This window comes from Orcinus orca, chromosome 2 (genome assembly GCF_937001465.1).
Source record: "Orcinus orca chromosome 2, mOrcOrc1.1, whole genome shotgun sequence".
NCBI lineage: Eukaryota > Metazoa > Chordata > Mammalia > Artiodactyla > Delphinidae > Orcinus > Orcinus orca.
In genome coordinates, this window is record NC_064560.1 from 172,003,274 (window position 1) to 172,025,402 (window position 22,129).

Here is a 22,129-nt window from a genome sequence, read left to right on the forward strand (position 1 = left end):
CCTGCTAATGATCCCAGTAACATTTTGTGGGAATTGCTCTCAGCAGACACGACTGCAGGCAGATTCCATAGACCCACGATTGACGTGGAAAAACCTGATTGTTTATATTACTGTACATAAGATGGTGGGCTATTGCAAAAGAATCCACTGTTTATATTTTGACCATACTCCTTACTTTTTACATAGGTTTAGTGTATGTTAAGTCTTCATCCAGAGAGCTTTTTTTAAATATAATTCAATTTTCACCTATCTCTTGATTTGGAGGGGGGGAAGCTTTGTTTTATGTTTGTGGTACCCTATTTTTTTTTTAACATCTTTATTGGAGTATAATTGCTTTACAATGGTGTGTTAGTTTCTGCTGTATAACGAAGTGAATCAGCTATACATATACATATATCCCCATATGTCTTCCCTCTTGCATCTCCCTCCCTCCCACCCTCCCTATCCCACCCCTCTGGGTGGTCACAAAGCACCAAGCTGACCTCCCTGTGCTATGCGGCTGCTTCCCACTAGCTATCTATTTTACATTTTGTAGTGTATATATGTCCATGCCACTCTCTCACTTCGTCCCAGCTTACCTTTCCCCCTACTGTGTCCTCAAGTCCATTCTCTACGTCTGTGTCTTTATTCCTGTCCTGCCCCTAGGTTCTTCATGACCTTTTTTTTTTTTTTTAGATTCCATATATATGTGTTAGCATACGGTATTTGTTTTTCTCTTTCTGACTTACTTCACTCTGTATGACAGTCTTTAGGTCCATCCACCTCACTACAGATAACTCAATTTCATTTCTTTTTATGGCTGAGTAATATTCCATTGTATATATGTACCACATCTTCTTTATCCATTCATCTGTTGATGGACACTTAGGTTGCTTCCATGTCCTGGCTATTGTAAATAGTGCTACAATGAACATTGTGGTACATGACTCTTTTTGAATTATGGTTTTCTCAGGGTATTTGCCCAGTATTGGGATTACTGGGTCATATGGTAATTCTAGTTTTAGTTTTTTAAGGAACCTCCATACTGTTCTCCATAGCGGCTGTATAAATTTATATTCCCACCAAAAGTGCAAGAGGGTTCCCTTTACTCCACACCCTCTCCAGCATTTATTGTTTGTAGATTTTTTTGATGCTGGCCATCCTGACCAGTGTGAGGTGATACCTCACTGTAGTTTTGACTTGCATTTCTCTAATGATTAGTGATGTTGAGCATCCTTTCATGTGTTTGTTGGCAATCTGTATATCTTCTTTGGAGAAATGTCTGTTTAGGTCTTCTGCCCATTTTTGGATTGGGTTGTTTGTTTTTTTGATATTGAGCTGCATGAGCTCCTTATATATTTTGGAGATTCATCCTTTGTCAGTTGCTTCACTTGCAAATATTTTCTCCCATTCTGAGGGTTGTCTTTCGTCTTGTTTATGGTTTCCTTTGCTGTGCAGAAGCTTTTAAGTTTCAATAGGTCCCATTGTTTATTAGGGTTCATTGTTTATTTTTGTTTTTATTTCCATTTCTCTAGGAGGTGGGTCCAAAAAGATCTTGCTGTGATTTATGTCATAGAGTGTTCTGCCTATGTTTTCCTCTAAGAGTTTGATAGTGTCTGGCCTTACACTTAGATCTTTAATCCATTTTGAGTTAATTTTTGTGTATCGTGTTAGGGAGTGTTCTAATTTCATTCTTTTACATGTAGCTGTCCAGTTTTCCCAGCACCACTTATTGAAGAGGCTGTCTTTACTCCATTGTATATTCTTGCCTCCTTTATCAAAGATAAGGTGACCATATATGCATGGGTTTATCTCTGGGCTTTCTATCCTGTTCCACTGATCTATATTTCTGTCTTTGTGCCAGTGCCATACTGTCTTTTTTTTTTTTAACATCTTTATTGGAGTATAATTGCTTTACTATAGTGTGTTACTTTCTGCTTTATAACAAAGTGAATCAGCTATATACCATATTGTCTTGATTACTGTAGGTTTGTAGTATAGTCTGAAGTCAGGGAGCCTGATTCCTCCAGATCTCTTTTTCTTTCTCAAGATTGCTTTTGCTATTTGGGGTCTTTTGTGTTTCCATACAAATTGCGAAATTTTTGGTCTAGTTCTGTGAAAAATGCCATTGGTAGTTTGATAGGGATTGCATTGAATCTGTAGATTGCTTTGGGTAGTATAGTCATTTTCACCATGTTTATTCTTCCAATCCAAGAACATGGTATATCTCTCCATCTCTTTGTATCATCTTTAATTTCTTTCATCAGTGTCTTATAGTTTTCTGCATACGGGTTTTTATCTCCTTAGGTAGGTTTATTCCTAGGTAATTTATTCTTTCTGTTGCAATGGTAAATGGGAGTGTTTCCTTAATTTCTCTTTCAGATTTTTCATTAGTGTATAGGAATGCAAGAGATTTCTGTGCATTAATTTTGTATCCTGCTACTTTACCGAATTCATTGATTAGCTGTAGTAGTTTTCTGGTAGCATCTTTAGGATTCTCTATGTATAGTATCATGTCATCTGCAAACAGTGACAGTTTTACTTCCTCTTTTCCGATTTGGCTTCCTCTTATTTCATTTTCTTCTCTGATTGCTGTGACTAAAACGTCCAAAACTATGTTGAATAATAATGGTGGGAGTAGGCAACCTTGTCTTGTTCCTGATCTTAGTGGAAATGGTTTCAGTTTCTCACCATTGAGAATGATGGCCTTTACTATGTTGAGGTAAGTTCCCTCTATGCCTACTTTCTGGAGCGTTTTTATCATAAATGGGTGTTGAATTTTGTCAGAAGTTTCTTCTGCATCTATTGAGATTATCATATGGCTTTTATCCTTCAATTTGTTAATATGGTGTATCACATTGATTTGCATATATTGAAGAATCCTTGCATTCCTGGGATAAACCCCACTTGATCATGGTGTATGATCCTTTTAATGTGCTGTTGGATTCTGTTTGCTAGCATTTTGTTGAGGATTTTTGCATCTATGTTCATCAGTGGTATTGGCCTGTAGTTTTCTTCCTTTGTGACATCCTTGTCTGGTTTTGGTATCAGGGTGATGGTGGCCTCATAGAATGAGTTTGGGAGTGTCCCTCCCTCTGCTATATTTTGGAAGAATTTGAGAAGGATAGGTGTTAGCTCTTCTCTAAATGTTTGATAGAATTCACCTGTGAGGCCATCTGGTCCTGGGCTTTTGTTCGTTGGAAGATTTTAAATCACAGTTTCAATTTCAGTGCTTGCGATTGGTCTCTATATTTTCTATTTCTTCCTGGTTCAGTCTCGGAAGGTTGTGCTTTTCTAAGAATTAGTCCATTTCTTCCAGGTTTCCATTTTATTGGTATATCATATCTTGTAGTAATCTCTCATGATGTTTGTATTTCTGCAGTGTCGGTTGTGACTTCTCCTTTTTCGTTTCTAAGTCTATTGATCTGAGTCTTCTCCCTTTCTTTCTTGATGAGTCTGGCTGATGGTTTATCAATTTTGTTTATCTTCTCAAAGAACCAGCTTTTAGTTTTATTGATCTTTGCTATCATTTCCTTCATTTATTTCTGATCTGATCTTTATGAGTTCTTTCCTTCTGCTAGCTTTGGGTTTTTTTGTTCTTCTTTCTCTAACTGCTTTAGGTGTAAAGTTAGGTTGTTTAGTTGAGATGTTTCTTGAGGTAGGATTGTATTGCTATAAACTTCCCTCTTAGAACTGCTTTTGCTGCATCCCATAGGTTTTGGGTCATCGTGTTTTCATTGTCATTTGTTTCTAGGTATTTTTTGATTTCCTCTTTGATTTCTTCAGTGATCTCTTGGTTATTTAGTAATGTATTGTTTAGCCTCCATGTGTTTGTATTTTTTACAGATTTTTTCCTGTAATAGACATGTAGTCTCTTAGTGTTGTGGTTGGAAAAGATACTTGATGTGATTTCAATTTTCTTAAATTTACCAAGGCTTGATTTGTGACCCAAGATATGATCTATCTTGGAGAATGTTCCATGAGCACTTGAGAAGAAACTGTATTCTGTTGTTTTTGGATGGAATGTCCTATAAATATCAATTAAGTCCATCTTGTTTAATGTGTCATTTAAAGCTTGTGTTTCCTTATTTATTTTCATTTTGCATGATCCATCCATTGGTGAAAGTGAGGTGTTAAAGTCCCCTACTATGATTGTGTTACTGTCGATTTCCCCTTTTATGGCTGTTAGCATTTGCCTTATGTATTGAGATGCTCCTATGTTGGGTGCATAAATATTTACAATTGTTATATCTTCTTGGATTGATCCCTTGATCATTATGCAGTGTCCTTCTTTGTCTCCTGTAATAGTCTTTATTTTAAAGTCCATTTTGTCTGATATGAGAATTGCTACTCCAGCTTTCTTTTGATCTCCATTTGCATGGAATATCTTTTTCCATCCCCTCACTTTCAGTCTGTATGTGCCCCTAGGTCTGAGGTAGGTCTCTTGTAGACAGCATATATACGGGTCTTGTGTTTTTATCCATTCAGCCAGTCTATGTCTTTGGTTGGAGGATTTGATCCATTTACATTTAAGGTAGTTATTGATATGTATGTTCCTATTACCATTTTCTTAATTGTTTTGGGTTTGTTATTGTAGGTCTTTTCCTTCTCTTGTGTTTCTGGCCTAGAGAAGTTCCTTTAGCATTTGTTGTAAAGCTGGTTGGTCATGCTGAATTCTCTTAGCTTTTGCTTATCTGTAAAGGTTTTAATTTCTCCATCGAATCTGGATAAGATCCCTGCTGGGTAGAGTAATCTTTTTTTTTTTAAAAATCATTTATTTATTTATTTATTTATTTATTTATTTATTTATTTTTGGCTGTGTTGTGTCTTTGTTGCTGTGAGCGGGTTTTCTTTAGTTGTGGCAAGCGGGGGCTACTCTGTGTTGCAGTGCACGGGCTTCTCGTTGCAGTGACTTCTCTTGTTGTGGAGCATGGGCTCTAGGCATGCGGGTTTCAGTAGTTGTGGCTCACAGGCTCAGTAGTTGTGGCACACGGACGTAGCTGCTCTGTGTCATGTGGGATCTTCCTGGACCAGGGCTCAGACCCTAAACCCCTGCACTGGCAGGCAGATTCTTAACCACTGCGTAGCCAGGGAAGCTCTGCGTAGAGTAATCTTGGTGTAGTTTTTTCCCTTTCATCACTTGAAATATGTCCTGCCACTCCTTTCTGGCTTGCAGAGTTTCTGCTGAAAGATCAGCTGTTAACCTTATGGGGATTCCCTTTTGTGTTATTTGTTGCTTTTCCCTTGCTGCTTTTAATATTTTTTCCTTGTATTTAATTTTGATAGTTTGATTAATATGTGTCTTGGCATGTTTCTGCTTGGATTTATCCTGTATGGGACTCTCTGCGCTTCCTGGACTTGATTATTTCCTTTCCCATATTAAGGAAGTTTTCAACTATAATCTCTTCAAATATTTTCTCAGTCCCTTTCTTTTTCTCTTCTTCTTCTGGGACCCCTATAATTTGAATGTTGGTGTGTTTAATGTTGTCCCAGAGGTCTCTGAGACTGTCCTAAATTCTTTTCATTCTTTTATCTTTATTCTGCTCTGCGGTATTTATTTCCACTATTTTATCTTCCAGGTCACTTATCTGTTCTTCTGGCTCAGTTATTCTGCTCTTGATTCCTTCTAGAGAATTTTTAATTCCATTTTTTGTGTTGCTCATCATTATTTGTTTGCTCTTTAGTTCTTCTAGGTCCTTGTTAAACGTTTCTTGTATTTTCTCCATTCTACTTCCAAGATTTTGGATCATCTTTACTATCATTACTCTGAATTCTTTTTCAGGTAGACTGCCTATTTCCTCTTCATTTGTTTGGTCTAGTGGGTCTTTACCTTGCTCCTTCGTCTGCTGTGTATTTCTCTGTCTTCTCATTTTCCTTAACTTACTGTGTTTGGGGTCTCCTTTTCGCAGGCTTCAGGTTCATACTTCCTGTTGTTTTTGGTGCCTGCCCCCAGTGGATAAGGTTGGTTCAGTGGGTTGTGTAGGCTTCCTGGTGGAGGGGACTGGTACCTGTGTTCTGATGGATGAGGCTGGATCTTGTCTCTCTGGTGGGCAGGACTGTGTCCGGTGGTGTGTTTTTGGGGTGTCTGTGAACTTAGTATGATTTTAGGCAGCCTCTCTGCTAATGGGTGGGGTTGTGTTCCTGTCTTGCTAGTTGTTTGGCATGGGGTGTCCAGCACTGTAGCTTGCTGGTCATTGAGTGGAGCTGGGTCTTAGCTTTGAGACAGAGATCTCTGGGAGAGCTCTTGCCGATTGATATTACGTGGGGCCGGGAGGTGTCTGGTGGACCAATGTCCTGAACTCGGCTCTCCCACCTCAGAGGCTCAGGCCTGACACCCGGCTGGAGCACCAAGACCATGTCAGCCTCTCAGCTCTCCCCGGGGGTGACCTCGGGGAGCGTCCTGCATCCCTTGCTGCCTACCCGGACTCCGGGGCGCCACCCACAGCCGAGTCACCGGCCCGGCTGCGTCTCGGATGTCTGTGGTATCCTATTTTTAAAAAGTCAAATAAAGAGAATATTTCAATACCAAATAAAATGCCCTTCAGCTCCTGAGAGAGATCAGAAAGCTTGGCAAGGACCCAGGAGTAATACAGACCTCAGGAATGGATCCTGTCACAGGGCATCCCCCCCACCCCTCCCCCTTCCCTGAAGCGTGACAAAGCCGGAAGCAGCCTCTGCTTCCTGGCTGCTGCTCCAGCCTAGCTCTGCCATGGATCAGCCATGTGTAACCATTGCCTAGTTCCCATCTCATCCACCCATCTTGCTGATGATGAAAGAGGAGAGTTGCAGTGTTTTCAAATTATTCTCTATCAAGTATGGGTTTTCCTACCATCCCCTGCCAGAGCTTCTAGCCCTCTAAACTATCCCAAGCAAATGGCACTCTCTCTCCAATTTTAAACATCGTTGAGAAAGGAGATGCCACGGAATACCTTACACTTCCTTTTGAAATCATCCCTTTCGCTTTGCTCAGTGGAGAAGGCGGCACCAGGGGGACCAACCTCCAGGGAAGTCACGCCATGATGTCAGGCAGTCCTGACTTGGCTGGAATCCCTGGCTCCTCCCCCTCCCAACAAACCCAAGCTGGGACCTTTCCTTTCTCCCTGGCTCTTAGGGCTGACGGCTCTCCCAGCAAGTCCCCTACAGGCCTGTGAGTTCGCACACACTCATCATTTATGAACCTGAGCATCGTCTACTCATAGGGAACTTTCAGCCTCCTTGAAAGGACAGCTTCTCTCTGGGACCTCCCACTTCTTGCCTGCTGAGGTCACCTGGCGAGCCCTATTCAGCAGAACACCGATTTTCATTAGCAGGGATGAAAAATGCCTGTGTGTCACCACAAGGCGATCCGTTTGGATCTATGGAGACTAGAAATCATGTTCCAAATTAGCTCTGTTGCAAGTTCTAGTTCCCCTAGCAGAGGAATCTGGGTTTCTCCTATACTGGAGGGGGAAGCTTTGAATTTAGCCAAAAGGCAAAGCTGCTGGGACAGCAACTGAAAAAGAGCAAGGGGTGGGACATTTCAAAGCAGAGATGTGATAGCTGGATTTTTTTCTAATCTTTTTTTTTTTCTTCTGAAACATAATTACCCATGGCAAAATGAATAGATCTGAAATGTATGGTTCAACGAATCTGATGAATGTATGCACCAGTGTAACCTACACCCATCACCCTATAAAGTTCCCTTATGCCCCTTCCCAGTCAATTCCATCTCTCTCCCCTAGAGACAACCACGGTTGATTTCCATCCCCCTCATAGCATGTGTTTAGACTTAGTGGACTTGAGATCTGTAACTTTGGTCTTAGGTCATCTGAGCAAATGAGCAAGAAAATCTCATCAGCAGCTCAGATGTCTCTACTTTCTTAGAATTGAAAAAGGTCCTGCCTGAGCCACTAGTGCTTGGCTCCGCTGCCCCCAGTATGCCATGTGACCCCCAGGGCTACTCTCTGAGCCACAGCCCTTCTCTCAGCCAAAGAGGTTAGCGTCAGTCTCTCAGGTAAGTGAGTGGCGAAAGCTCTTGGTAACCCGGATGGTGCATGCTTTGTTGATTAATATCTGGAAGTGCGATGCACAGAGCCACAGCATGTCAAGCAGCATGTCGATTTTTCCTGAAGCACCTCACAAAAGGGAGCCATTCCTTTTAGAAACAAAGGATTCCGTGACCACCTTCTTCCAGGCTTCTAGCCATCAGGATGGCTGCAGAGCTGAAATGATTAGTCAGGGTGGAGGGTGGGAATTGAACGTGTGGGTGTTTGTGAACCCAGCACTGAGCCTGCGGTCCATGAAATTGAAGGATCACAAATTCTATTGGATTAAACTTGGCCAAATGTCTCGAAGGTGAAAAGTACTTTGTCTGAATGCAAAGCTTTGCTGTCTCTGGAATGTACCTTCTGCAGCTCTGTTCTTAATCACTGTATATTTTTTCACTTGGACAAAGGCTGCCTGCTAATAGCATTTTCAACCACCTTCAGCTGCTTCGCTCAGCTACGCCAAGGCCTCAGGCTGAGCTGGCTACAGTTTCCTGGCACCATGATCTGTTCCCAACTGACCAGCATTGAGGAACAGCACACATTCACACCCTGAAAAAATTCCTTTCCCTGTAACTAAGCAAGATGCCAGGCAAAGGCAGAATTACCACTCCCCTTCCTAAGTGTCTCCTGCAGAACCGTCCAAACTGGAGGCGAGGATGGGGGTGAAGAGGAGGAAGGAAAGACCCCTAGAAGGTGCAGGGTGGGAGCTCCCCTCTCTGTGCGCAGAGCAGTAGCTAGGAGCTCCCAGCAAGCCCCTAGCAGCATACACCTTGGGGCAGCTCATCTCTGAACACCGGTAGCCTCTGCTGTCAGGTTTCACTTTGATCCCTGAAAATTATAAGAGCCTCAGCTCTTCAGAAGAGAGGCAGCTGCTGAGCCAGTGTGTTTGCAGGATTTCTTCCCCAAAGCCCGAGGCCAGCATCTAGCCTTGCCTGCACCCTGCATGAGTAACCACCTTCCAGCCTCACCCACGAGGTCACTGCCTAGTGAACAGATTGCGCCTGGGCTGAGCTGCCCCCTGAGCCGACCTGCCATCATGACCTCCTTTAGCAGCAGAACTGGCATTTGGTAAATGTGTGAGGGCAGGAGCGGGAGAGGGAGACAGAAATGCCAAGGAGTACCACCTGGATGGCTTCGAGGTTGGGAACAGTCTCAGGGTGTGTTCTCCCCCAGGGCTGTCAGCTGCAGCCCCGCCCCCAACCGTGAAGCGCTGCAAGCAGCTGGGGGAGGGGAGGGGAAGGATTGATGGGCTGGCCACAGGTCTTTGCAGTCAGAGCTGTGAGGCTGAGCTCCGGGACTTAGGCAGGAAGAGATTAATTAACGCCTCCCAGCCCAGCCCGCTCTACAGAACTGGGAGGTGTGGAGGGCAGGGATCCTCAGGGCCAAATCCACCTAAAACAGACAGACACACAATCACCCAGAAACAGAACCTCTAACCTCCCTCAACCACAGCCCCTTCTCCAGCCAAAATGACCTCACTAATGAGAATGAAGCTGTAATGAGGGTTTGGATGCCTGGTAAACCTCACCCTCTTTGTCTCTGGGCTTTTAACATCTGCGCTGGCAACGGACTGTAATTTAGAAGGTTTAGTGATTCCTTTTTTTCACACCCGCCAGCTAAATCAGAGCCCCAAATGCCATTGTAGGGCAAACCATGTGTAATTTGTGGCCCTGGTGGAGGAGCGATGGAAGGAGGGGGGAGGTACCCAGGAGGAAAGCAGCCTTCCTTGGTGCCTTTCACGTGAGCAGGGATGGAAAAGGGTGAAAGGAGCTGGGGGAGGTTTGGTAAAGCCTGCGTACCAGGAGGCCCCTAGACTCATCAGCTCCACATTTCCCCATGCTTCCTGCCTTCAGGACTGCATGGAGAAGGCCCGTTCCCAGGTCCACCCCCTGGATGACAAATGCCTACAGCTCCGTGTAAGAAAGGGCAGTCAAGGAAAAGTCCCGGCTCCGTGTGTGCTTTAGAACCAGGGCTGGAGGGAGTCCTCGGCCGTCAGCCTCTGCCATCTGTGAGCTACTGTTGTACCTAACTCACTCCACACAGAGGAGTAGCCATCCTGCTTTTAGTGACTTGCAAAGACTGGCACTTAAAACCCTCTAGGATTAAAAAAAAAAATCTGATTAAAAAATTCGTAGCTCAGTATAAATGTATCCGGCTGCAGGCGAAGTTTAGTGTATCTGAAGATTCAGATAAGGTTGCTGATGGGGAGATTGTGTGTGTGTGTGTGTGTGTGTGTGTGTGTGTGTCTGTAGGGAAGAAAGAAATGAAAAGTTCTGTCTCACTAGCAAACATGAGGCATGAAAGGGGAAAAACAGAGCAAAGGGGAGGTAGATGCAGACTTCCCAACTGCCCCGAGAGCATTTGCATTTCTGGACAAGCTCCCATCCCTGCCATCGGAATTCTCAAAGTCAAGCTGGCACGTCCCTCCGTGGAGAGCTAAGCCAGATGACATATTGTCCTGCATCCAGCAAACTCACAGCCCATGTTGTTCGTTTGTTGGAAATGCCCATTATCCATCAATTCATCAATCAGCAGGTTTATTGAGTACCCTCCCAGGTGTCACAAACCTGATCAATTTTCTTTAATTACATCCAGCGTACACGCAGCAAAGCCCAGTAAACAGGATGAGCCCTCACACCCCACTTGGAAATGAACATGAGGAATTGCTGGCCCTTGAAACCTCACGCTACCAAACGCTGCAGCCCGTGCTGATGAGCGACCGCGTGCTACCCTAGGCAGATGGCGCTGACCCACTGTCAATATTAAGATGGGTTCTGAGTGTTTTCTCAGGCACAGTGATCAATCTGCTTGGGTCCAGCCATACTCTCCTCTAGACGCCTGTCCAATGCTATGGATTTCTGAAGAGGGTGAGCAGGGAATGGGCGCAGGCTATGGCTATAGGGAAATAAGCAAAGGACTGAGCCTTCCCCATCCTCCTGTTGGTGCCCAGTCCCACATCAGAGGCTCCTCCTGGGCATGTGGGCAACTGGCCTCTCTCAGGACCTCTATGCCCCATGTACCAGGCCTCATGATAGAGTTCATCCTTTTTGTTTTTGAAAGGACAAGAACGGCTTCATAGTTTGTAAGTGAAGGGCTTGTAAGACTTCCTGATGTGGAATCATCAGAGTCAGCCTCCGGGTACCAGAGATGGGGACCAAGAACATAGGAATGCGTTGCCCTGTGTCCTGCAGCCCAGGCTCCGAGCCTCGGCAGCGCCCCCAGACCTTCCCAGTCCCAGAACAGGTTGTCAGGAAGACCCAAGGAGAGCTCAATCCTGCATTTTCAACAGGATTCCTAGGTCTTCTGCCTTCTTCAGACTAGTTAATTCCTTAGTTCCCAGTCACCCAGATTCTTAGCCATCATCTATTTGGGTCAACCCACCCCCCGTGATCTTACTAGTCCCCAGGCCACCTTTCCTTCCTCACTTGGATAAAATCAAGTTCAGGGGCAGCCCACAGGCGTTAAGAGACACTCTACCTAAAGGTTAAAATGCCTGGTTTGGAGTTAGTAAAATCCCCACACCCCCAAAAGTGTACCAGCGACACACCCTCACCCCCTAACCTGCCCCAAAGACCTGGTTGTTCAGTTGTCTGTGGTTAAGGCACCCAAACCGAGAGATGAAAGGGGTTGGTGAGCTAAGTCGTTTGGCCACGTGGCTCATGCCAACAATTAATCCACCTGTCTGGCTCTCTGTGTCTGTCCTCTGTGTGTGTGCGCCTGTGGTGCCCCTGTGTCGCTGTCTCTGCAGGGAAAGTCGCTGGCGGGCAAGCGCCTCACCGGCCTGATGCAGTCCTCCTGACAGTGCCCCCCGCAGGGCCCGGGCCCGAGGACCACGCGGGCAGCCGGCCGCGCTCCACATCTGCAGACAGAGCTTCCCTGCGGGGAGATTTGGTCACTGTGAAAGAGAAAGAGTGAGGGCCGTGATGGGCGACGGTGGGGAGACGCGGTGGGTGATCCAGAGGGAGGCCAGAAGGCGAGTCCACGGAGCCTGGGGTCAGCCAGGTAGAGGCCCCTGTTTACAACCCTCTCTTCCTTGTATAGTCGTGTGCCGACACCCCGCTCTCTAGGGGGTCCCGGCCCCTAACACGTTCAGGGCAGAGCACCCGGTGGGACGCCCGTTGTGACTGTCAGCTGAGGTTAGATTCTGGCTCTCATCACTCCTCCCGCCGTCCGGGGGATCACGCCTTCCAGCAAACTCAAGAGGACCCCTGGCCCTGAGCACATCCAGTATTACACCCCACCGCCTCTCTGGTGCACCCACGGCACCCCCCTAGTTACACCACTGTGTCCGGACCACCTCCCGCCTCCCGCCTCCCCCATCTCTGCGGCCGCTGCGTGCAAGGACCCGGGCCCAGGCTGCCCTCACGCCACGCACCCCAATCACATCGTCAGCACTGAGCCATCTCCTGCACTGCAGCACCTCAAGTTCTTCCAACCCCCTCGGAGGCCACCTTTCAAGGAGGTCTCCACAGGCGTTGGCGGCTGCCCTCTAATCCTTCCACACGTCTCGAGAGTCCAACACCAGAGGAAGCACTGGTGTTGATGAAAGAGCTTGTGGTTTAACAGCCGTGAAGGTTCTGACCATCTTTTACATGTTTTATTATTTCGTAATTTATTCTGCTGTGGCCCCTTGCTCCTTGGTGTGTCCCCGCGTGTCTTACTCAAAATAAACGCAGCGGTGAACTCGGGGGCCATTGGGATCCTCCCCTCCGACAGCTCCAGGTGGGAGCTGGGAGGGTCCCAGATGGAGGGGCTGGGCCCCAGGCTGGCAGTCCCAGGCGTGGCTGGGCCCCTGCGGCCAGGTCTCAGTTGTGTCTGAAGCTGGGGCGGAATCTGTGCCCAGAGCGAGGCCAGGGCCCAGTGGTCCTCTGACGGCCCAGCAAAGGCTGTGCCCTCCACAATGCCAATCATCACAGGGCAACGCCAGCACAGAGCTCAACCTGCAAACGACCATCCGCCCACCTGGCTGTGAGGGAGTGATACAGGGCACCGAGTCAGGTGCCTGGCGCGTAGTAGGTGTTTTGCAAATGGTAGCTGTTAGGCTCATTGTTGTCGCTGTCATCGTTGTGACTCCCACGAGCCCTCCGAGAGAGCGGTATAAGCAACGTGCTTTTGAATTCAGACACTCACCCCCGCCTTCACACCTGCTATGACCATCCTCCTTTGATCTATTCTGGCCGGAGGTGAAAAATCTCCCCTGGGAGTGTATAAACAGCAAACACAGAAGCAAAGCAGCAATCAGTATTTCTATACTTGTGTGGGCAACTTCACCAGCCGGTGAGGCTCATAAGCTTGTCTGCAGACGCTGATTCCTGGGCGCTCCCCGAGGACCATCTTTCCAAGCCCACCTTCGTGCCCTGTCCCCGGGGCACCAGCTTCCATCCCTCCCAGCGGGGCCACCGAGGGCATGAGGAGTCGTGATTACAGTTGCACCGTGGTGGGTTCTTGACCCCTGCGCCTCAGTTTCCCCCATGGCAGTGTTTGCTCTCCCTTCTCGGTACAGTGGAAATTAGAGACATTATGCTGAGTCCTCGGAGTGCCTCCAAAGGGGGGGCTGTAGACCCAGATCCTGGGCAGACACTCCCTCCCCCTCATGCCACACAACCTGGGCTCAGAACCTGGCACCTGGCAGACAGCTGGCCACTGCTTGATGAGTAAATGAGTTTGGTGAAGCCCGCTCCCATAGTGTGGGGTCTTCTGACCCCTCCTCTTCTCGTCCCATCCTTTTTTTGTCCCCTTGCTTTTCACACAGACCTCTTGTTTCAGAACAAAATTCCCGATCGTGTTCCTCTGCACCCAGCATTGCCCAGAGGAAGCTATTCCCTGCCGAGGTGCCCAGGCTATGCTGACACTGACACACAGGGTAGGTGGGCAAAGGCAGTTCTAGAACAGCAGGTGCCTCTGTGCCCTCAGTTATCGAGAGCAAGGGGCTGGCTGCCTCCTGTCCTTCCTTGTGACTGCAGCCGGGGCAGGGGTAGTCTCCCTGGCCAGGACTTCTGTGTCCCCCTGGCTGCAGCTCCTGAGGCTTGACCCACCTTGGAGGTCCCCAGAAGGCCCACTCAGAGCCAGATGGACTGCAGCCCTGAGATGGAGCAGGATGAAGGCTTCCAGACACCTCTGGGGACATCCAGCCGGCTCGACAGACATAAGGGCGCTTCAAATGGATTCAAACCCAGAGCAATAACCCCCCTTGTCCCGCCTCCCAACTAAGGCGTGTTCGGTCTTGTGACTGCCACCACGTACCCCCCAGCAGATCACACCCAGAAATGGGGGGTAGAACAGGATTGCTCCACCCAAGCGGGCTAGTCCAAGGTCAGTCTACCATGCAGACCTTAGAATGCAAGTACATTTGGAAAATCTGGTCTCGGCCAGTTCCCCATTGGCCTGGTGGACACAGCCAAAAATTCAGACCAGATTAGACTTTCGAAGGCAATTCTGTAGCGAAATAAACTGCTTTTTTGCCCTGTCCTGCCTTAGCTCCCCTGACTGGGCATGGTCTCTGGGTCTGGGATTCTTCCCAATAAGGATGCACAGGGCAAATACCATGTTGGCAGCCCCCCAGCCAAAGCATCAGGGCAGTCTCAGAAGTGACCACCCACCCATCAGGGCAGACACACAGGCACCAGGCATTGGGCATCTGACCGCCATAGACTTTGCCTACATGGGAAGAGTAAGGCTTGTAGGTTGGCACATGTGAGTGCCCAGCAGCAGCCAGAGAGCCTGGCCAGAGCAGCAGGGGCTCTCTGGGCTGGAGAGAGGGCTCCTGCCCTTCCAGGAAGGAACACTCTGGGTTGCTGTGCCCCAGGAATGCAGCAGGATCTAGCCCACCGGTGCAGTCAGCTGCGTCGTGCTCCAGACCAGCCCCTGCCCAGGGGTCAGGTACAGGCCAGCACCCAGGAGGGACCTCTCACCACCCTGAGTCGCTTCTTAGACCAGTGAACACATGGAGACGTGCTCCAGGGGCTTTCCCTGTAGTAGGGTCCCTGTTGTGTTCAAACTACCTCACCAGCAGGGCATGAAGCAGCAGCCTGCCACCCATCCAGTTCCTTGGCTAGTTGTAGAAGTTGATGTTTTTCTAAAAATGCACCCCTCGCATTATGCTCCAAGTGCATGGGCTTCAAAAACCGCCACTAGCAAGCTTTCCCAGCAGCTGGAAAGAGTTGAGGGCTGTTGGTCTTTGGGCCTTGCAGAACATAGTGAAGGGAGGTGTTCCAGCAAAGTCCAGGAGCTGGAAGGTCCTGAGGGGGAAGGTGACATGCCACCAGCCTCCAAAAGGGCCGTCTGAGCTGAGTACGTAGCAAGGACCGTGTGTGGCACAGTCAAAAAGTGGCCAAATGGATCCCGAGAACTCACCTCAGGACCCTCTGAAGAGAGGTCTGTGTTTGTGTAACCATGGCAATGGCAGATGCCAGCAGCCTACTCCTTAGCACCACCCGCTGATAAGGCATCCCCTGGGCGCAGCCCAGGGGCCATAAAGTAGCAAAGTAGCAAATGTAGCAATAAGGGGCCCAGGGCCGTAAAGGGACAGGGTCCTCATGGCCGGGCCTCAGCCCTCTCCCCCGTCCCAGATGAGGGCTCAGAGCCAGAGGCTGTCAGCTGTCCGAGGAGGGAGGCCCTGCGCCGCGCCAAGGGCTCCTGGTCTGTATTCTGTGCCCACTCGACGCATGATCACAGACACGTCGGAATGGCCTTCACATAGTGCATGTGGTTCTCGTTAGTTTATTTTTCTGGAATTTGGGGATTGGACTCCAGAACCAAACATGCTGGTACCATCTAAAAATAAATGACTTGAACCCACTATAATCCAGCTCACTCTGTGTGGCTCCTTGGTTTGGGGGTTTGTTGGGTAGGATTTACCACTAGAAAAAAATCTATCACCCATCCCCGCTCCCCACTCCCTACCCTGCCCCATGACATATACACACACCATTACACACACACACACACACACAGCCTGTTTCCCCCTCGCTCCTAAGCAGGATGCTGAGCAGCTTGGGAAAGCTCTGGGGTGGGGTATACATCCTGGTTGGTGGGGACAACAGTGTCACCAGAAGGCTGATGCCCCTGACTCTACCAGGGTGTCCTTGGCCGGGTGGTGTCTGTGCCCCATTTTCTGTGCTGCACCACAAAACACAGTGGCCTGGTATCAGCAGTGGCCAGACACCACTCTGACACTCTTAAATAAAGTCCCAAGATGGAAGTCTGCTACACACAGACGGGGATCTTTATGGGGAGTCTTGGTTTCCTGAGCGACAGACAATCTCATCTTCCAATCACGCCAAAGCAGCGGGACTCTGAGAGCCTGGAAGTCAGGCTGACAAGAGGAGAAAGAGAACAAGGTAAAAAGGCACCACGGTACCGCAATCCTATTAACGATGAGGCCGGCCCCTAGCAGTTTGCTTCAGTGGCAGAAATTCTGCTCCTGGAAGCGAGAGTGAGCTCCGAAGTGTGGGAATGGGTCTTCGGCCACATTTGCATGGGACCCAACTTGCCTCCGAACCCCTGGGCCATCTCCCAGAGCGAGAACTCCTGCCTCACAAGGTCAAGACCAAGATCACACCTGCAGTAGCCGCTGAAGTGTCCAGTCTGTAGCATAGCCCACTGTCAGGTCGTGGCCCCACCACAAAAGAGCTGCACTTCCTTGTCCTCCTTGATCATGGCCACCTCCTCCAGGGAGTCTGGAGCTCCTTCTCTGGCTTATTTCCAGATCTGTGTTTAGCAAGCTGTCACTGTGCACAAGGTCCCACTGACCCCCAGGGACAGAGATCTGCTTCAGGTCCGAGGTGGAGATTTGGGGCTGCCCATTAAAACAGTAAGAGCTCTGCCCACCCACGATTGTCTGACAACCCCCCGAGTGCTTCCTCTCTCCCCACTTCCTCTTGGGGACTTGTGGCCGAAAGGGCACGAGGCTGTCCCTTACCTTGGTGGCAGCGCCCGATCGCTCAGGGCCTCAGATGGGTGTCTCCGATCCTCGGACTCTTCCTAGGATGTGACAGCTTCCAGACTCTGTGGCTTGGAGAAACATCCTGGAGGCCCTCTGAAGGGCGTGTCCCCTCCTGGGCCACAGAGCGTGCCTGCCCCCAACCTGCTTTCCCAAGGGTGCTTCTGCCCATGAACTCCTGGCTCCCCTTACTGGGATTTCTGACGCCTGGGCCTGGGCCCCCTCCCTGCCCCCAGCCCGTCAGCACCCACAGTGGTGGTTACAGGATCTGTCCCGGACCCTGCACATCGAGGGGCCTGCCTCCCTGGCCATTGAGAGGCTGCAGGCTCTGGTTTGTTTTAAAGAGGCCTTGGGGTAGGGCATGTACACCGGCATGAGCTCCATCTGGCGTGGAGCTCTCTGTGATGCTACTGCTCTTAAGGCACGGGCTCATTCCTCTCAGAGCCTGGGAACTGGCCCAGCCGGATCTGGCTTTTTTCAGCAGACAAATCGAGTGACAGCCCCTGATGGCGGTGGCTCGGCCGCACACCTCGGTCTGAGCGCTAGTTTCCTTCGTTGTAAAATAAGGGTGGGAATTTCAGAATCGTATGGTTGTTGTGAATTAATATAGAGGGGGCTTAGCCTGTGCCTGGTACCTAGTAAGTGCTCACGAAACCAGTGCCGATGTTAGCAGTTGCTGCATCTGAGAGGGGCCCTCAGATGGTGAAGGTGCAGCGCGTTTGCAAATCGCTGCTGGGCAGCTTTCCCAGCCCTTCCTGCCAGCCGGGAGGTGTGGGTTTTGTTTGCCTGAGCAGGTAGCAGTCTCTCTCTTGCCTGTGACAAGCCTTTGCTCTCATCTTCCCAGCAAGGGCCTGGTTCCCTCACTGTGTGTAACCTGGATGGCCTCGATCAATAATCCCACGTTAGGCCTCAGTAAATAACTGGGCAGAGTCGGGGGCGGTGCGTGTGGCGTTCCTCCTGCGGACCCTGGACGGAAACTGGAGGAAGTGTGAGCTCTCCGTCCACATTCCCATTTGTCTGACAAGCCTCCGTGGCTGCTTCCATAGGATCTGGAGTCAGAGCTCTTGTTCAGAAATAGTCCACTTGGGGCCAGTGGCTCAGACCTTGGGCCCAGGATGAGCAGCTGGGCAAGGCCACCGTCCTCAGAGAACATCTGTCAGCCACATGGACACAGCTACCTCTTGGAGGGAGGGCCTCATTCCTAAAATGACCAAGCAAGCCAAGGAAGCCTGTTTTCCCTCTTTCTCCCATTACATCACCAAAAGACTGTTGAGTTGGAGAGGAGGAGGGATCAGGGAAGGAAAAATTAGGAACTAGAGGAGGCCCTGGGTATCTCTTGCTGCCGCCCTGCCCATGCCCACACCCGCAGTACAGAATCAGTGAGTATCAGCCCTGGAGGACCTTAGAGATTTTCTAGTCCAATTGTGAGTGTGTGTGTGTGTTTTACATTTTGTTTATTGAGGTATAATTTACATACAGTAAAATTCACCCTTTTTCGATATAGATATGAATTTTGACCAACTTATACAATGATGTAACCACCAACCAAAACTCAAGAGAGTAATTTTATCACCCCCCAAATTTCCCTCGAGCCCTTTCATGGTGAATCCCCTCCCCCATCCACATTCCTGGCAGTTATTGGTCTGTTGTCTGATCCTGTGGTTCTGCCTTTTTCCGAAAGGCACATAAAGGGGATCATACAGTCTTGGTCTCTAGAGTCTGGCTTCTCAGCCCAGTGCACATTGCTGCCTAGATCAGTGGTACATTCCTCAGTGTTTTGTTTTTATACATAAAGAAACTAAGGCCCAGAGGGGGAAGGCCGAGAGGAGGTGGAATATCAAGGCCTGGAGGCCAGGTCCTCACTGCCACCCACCCCTCAGGCCCCTTGGCCACAACCTCTTCAGTAAAAAGTTATCATTTGAATCCCCCAAAGTCCATGAGCCCCTATTTGAGGAAGCACATGATCACAGAACCTGCACACTGAAGACCATGCATGGTTTCTTATCTAACAGAAGCAACTTACTTGGAAACAAAGGGAAGCAATAGTACATATTGGAGCAAGGCATCATTTATTCAGTTATCAAGTAGCGCTTTATAGACCCCCCACCAATAGGCAAAGGATCTATATAGACGTTGCTCTGAAGACGATAGACAAACGGTCGACAGATACATGAAAAGAAAAACTCAACCTCATTAGCCATCAGAGAAATGCAAATCCAAAACAACGAGAAGCCACTTTGCACACACTAAGATGGTTATAATTAAAGAGACAGATAATAACAAGTGTTGGTGAGGATGCGCAGGAATTGAAGCCCTCATACACTGCTGGTGGGATGTAAAATGCTGCCGCCGCTTTAGAAAAGTCTGGCGTTGGCAATTCCTCAAAGAGATAAACGTAGAGTTACCATATGACCCAGCAATTCTACGCCTAGGTATGTACCCATGTGAAAACATACGGCTGTACAAAAATTTGGAGACTCATGTTCATAGCAGCATTATTTGTAATGACCAAATAATGGAAATAATACAAATGTCTGTCAAATGCATAAACAAAATATGATATATCCATACAATGGAATATTTTTTGGCTCTAAAAGGGAATGAAGTACTGATACCTAATATAACGTGCATGAGCCTTGAAAACATGCTGAGTGAAAGACGCCAGTCGCCAAAGACCGTATATTGTATAATTTCACTTAGATGGAAGGCACAGAACAGGCCGATCTATAGAGACAGGAAGTAGGTTCGTGTTTGCTTAGGGTTAGACGGTCGGTCACTGCTAATGGGTGTGGGCTTCTATTAGGGGTAATGAAATGTTCTAAAACTGATTGTGGTGATGTTTGCACAACTCTGTGAATACACTAAAAATGATTGACCTGTATACTTTAAATGAGTGAATTGTTTGGTATATGAGTCCTATTCCAGTAAAGTTACGTGGGGGGAAGGGGAGTTGGTGGGGAGGAGAGGAAGGGAAGGAGGAAGGGAGGGAGGTGCAATAGCTGTAGACCAGGAAGAAATCGAAGCCTGTTTTTCTAAGTAGCCAAGAGAACAGAGCTGGTCCCTAGAGAGAGCAGGTGAAGGGAGCCACAGAGGACTTTGAAATCCTGCCTAGTATCAAAGACAAGGTCAGCAGATGCCTGGTCATCCCAGAGCGAGTGGTCCATTTCAGCCATCTCTGCCTGCTCTGAGAATTCAAGCCCCCTTGTAGGGAACTAATTAAATTAGGTAGATTAGCAGTCTGCAGGATAAGCGATCCACTCAACACACTCTCCTGCATCCCATATGAGCCTTGTTTCCCAAAGCTTTAAGCCCCTGACACATTTGGGCTGTAAGAGGCAACGTCCTGGATGGAGTCAGAAGACTTGGATTCTAGCCTTGGATTTGCCACCATTAGCTGTGTGGCCCTAGGCAGCTCATGGCAGCCCAGCACCCCTTAGGGCAAATGTTAAAGACTGCCACGCCACACCTCCAGAGGTTCCAAATGGGGAGTTTTGAGAACCCCAGGAATCTCCATTTTTCATAGGTAATCCTATCTGCACAGCAAAGGAAACTATCAACAAAATGAAAAGGCAAACTATGGAATGGAAGGACCCATTTTCACATCATATATCTGATAAAGGATTAATATCCAAAATATGTAAAGAGCTCATACAGCTCAATAACAGAAAACAAATAATCCAATTAAAAAGTAGTCAGAGGAGTGGTCATTTTTCCAAAGAAGACACACAAATGACTAACAGGTACATGAAAAGATGCTCAACATCACTAATCATCAGGGAAATGCAAATCAAGACCACAGTGAGATGTCACCTCACACCTGTTAGAATGGCTAATATCAAAAAGATAAGAGACAACAAGTGCTAGTGAGGGTGTGGAGAAAAGGGAACACTTGTGCACTGTTGGTGGGAATGTAAATTGGTGCAGCCACTACAGAAAACAGTATGACATTTCCTTGAAAAATTAATAGAACTACCATATGATCCAGCAATTCCACTTCAGGGTATATAACAAAAGGAAATGAAATCACTATCTCAAAGAGGTATATGCACCCCCGTGTTCATCGCAAAATTACCTACAATAGCCAAGACATGGGAACAACCTAAGTGTCCATCAATGAATGAATGAATAAAGAAAATGTGGTATATATACATAATGGAATATTATTCAGCCATAAAAAAAAGAAATCCTACTATTTTAGACAACATGGAGGGACCTTGAGAACATTATGCTAAGTGAAATAAGTCAAGCAACGACAGATACTGTATAATCTCACTTATATGTGGAATCTAAAAAAAAACAAACCAAAAAAAACCCCCTAAGCTCATAGATACAGAGAAGAGATTGGTGGTTGCCAGAGGTGGGAGTAGGGAGTGGGGGGAATGGGGTAAGGGGGTCAAAAGGTACAAACTTCCCATTATAAGATAAATAAGTTCTGAGGATCTGATGTACAGCATGGAGACTATCGGTAACAGCACTGTATTACATATTTGAAAGTTCTAGGAGAGTAGATCTTACAAGTTCTCATAAGAAAAAATTTGTAACTATTTGAGGTGATGGATGTTAACTAAACTTACTGTGGTGATTGTTTCACAAGATATACATATATAAAATCATTCTGCTGTACACCTTAAACTAATACAATGGTATATGTCAATTAAATCAATAAAAATAGGGAAAAAAGTAATCCCAGGTGATTCTGATACATATTCAGATGGGAACCACTGGACTAGATGCTTCCTATGTTTTCTTTCAGCCTGAGAACTGTAAGGGAAGAAGATCTGACTGAAGTCCAGAAAAGACGTCTAACTCCTCTCCACCTCTTCTCTAACCAAAGATGCTTACCTCCATCTTCCCCAGGGTGAAGGTCTATACACTGCAGTCTGGCTGCGCCTAGAATTTTCCTAAACCTACTCCAACCCCCCTCTACTGGCTCTCTGCTTGCCAACCTCACAGAAGCAACCGATCCTGGGTTCCCCTTCTGGAAGGAAAGTCCCTCATTTAGGGATTAAGGATGCTCCATGTATGTACACACACACACAGACATGCACACGCACACGTATCCACGCACGTGACCACGAACTAATCTACTGAGTAGCTAAATGCTTCTATTCATGCAAGACTTTGCCAGAGGGAACTCACTGAGCCTGGAGATGAATGCATCGAGTCAGAAACAAAGGGAAAA

General features: G+C 47.7%; 1 protein-coding gene across 4 annotated transcripts in view; it reads left to right on the plus strand.

Annotated features, from left to right (window-relative positions):
- Window positions 1–15,825, plus strand: part of RGS6 (regulator of G protein signaling 6) — a 582,626-nt gene extending 566,801 nt beyond the window's left edge. For all 4 annotated transcript variants that reach the window (XM_049706214.1, XM_004262192.3, XM_049706217.1 and 1 more), the window contains one exon: window positions 11,755–15,825. In XM_049706214.1, coding sequence (XP_049562171.1) covers window positions 11,755–11,921 — 167 coding nt within the window. In that variant the 3' untranslated portion in view covers window positions 11,922–15,825. The remainder of the gene's footprint in view (window positions 1–11,754) is intronic.
- Window positions 15,826–22,129: the final 6,304 nt, after the last annotated feature.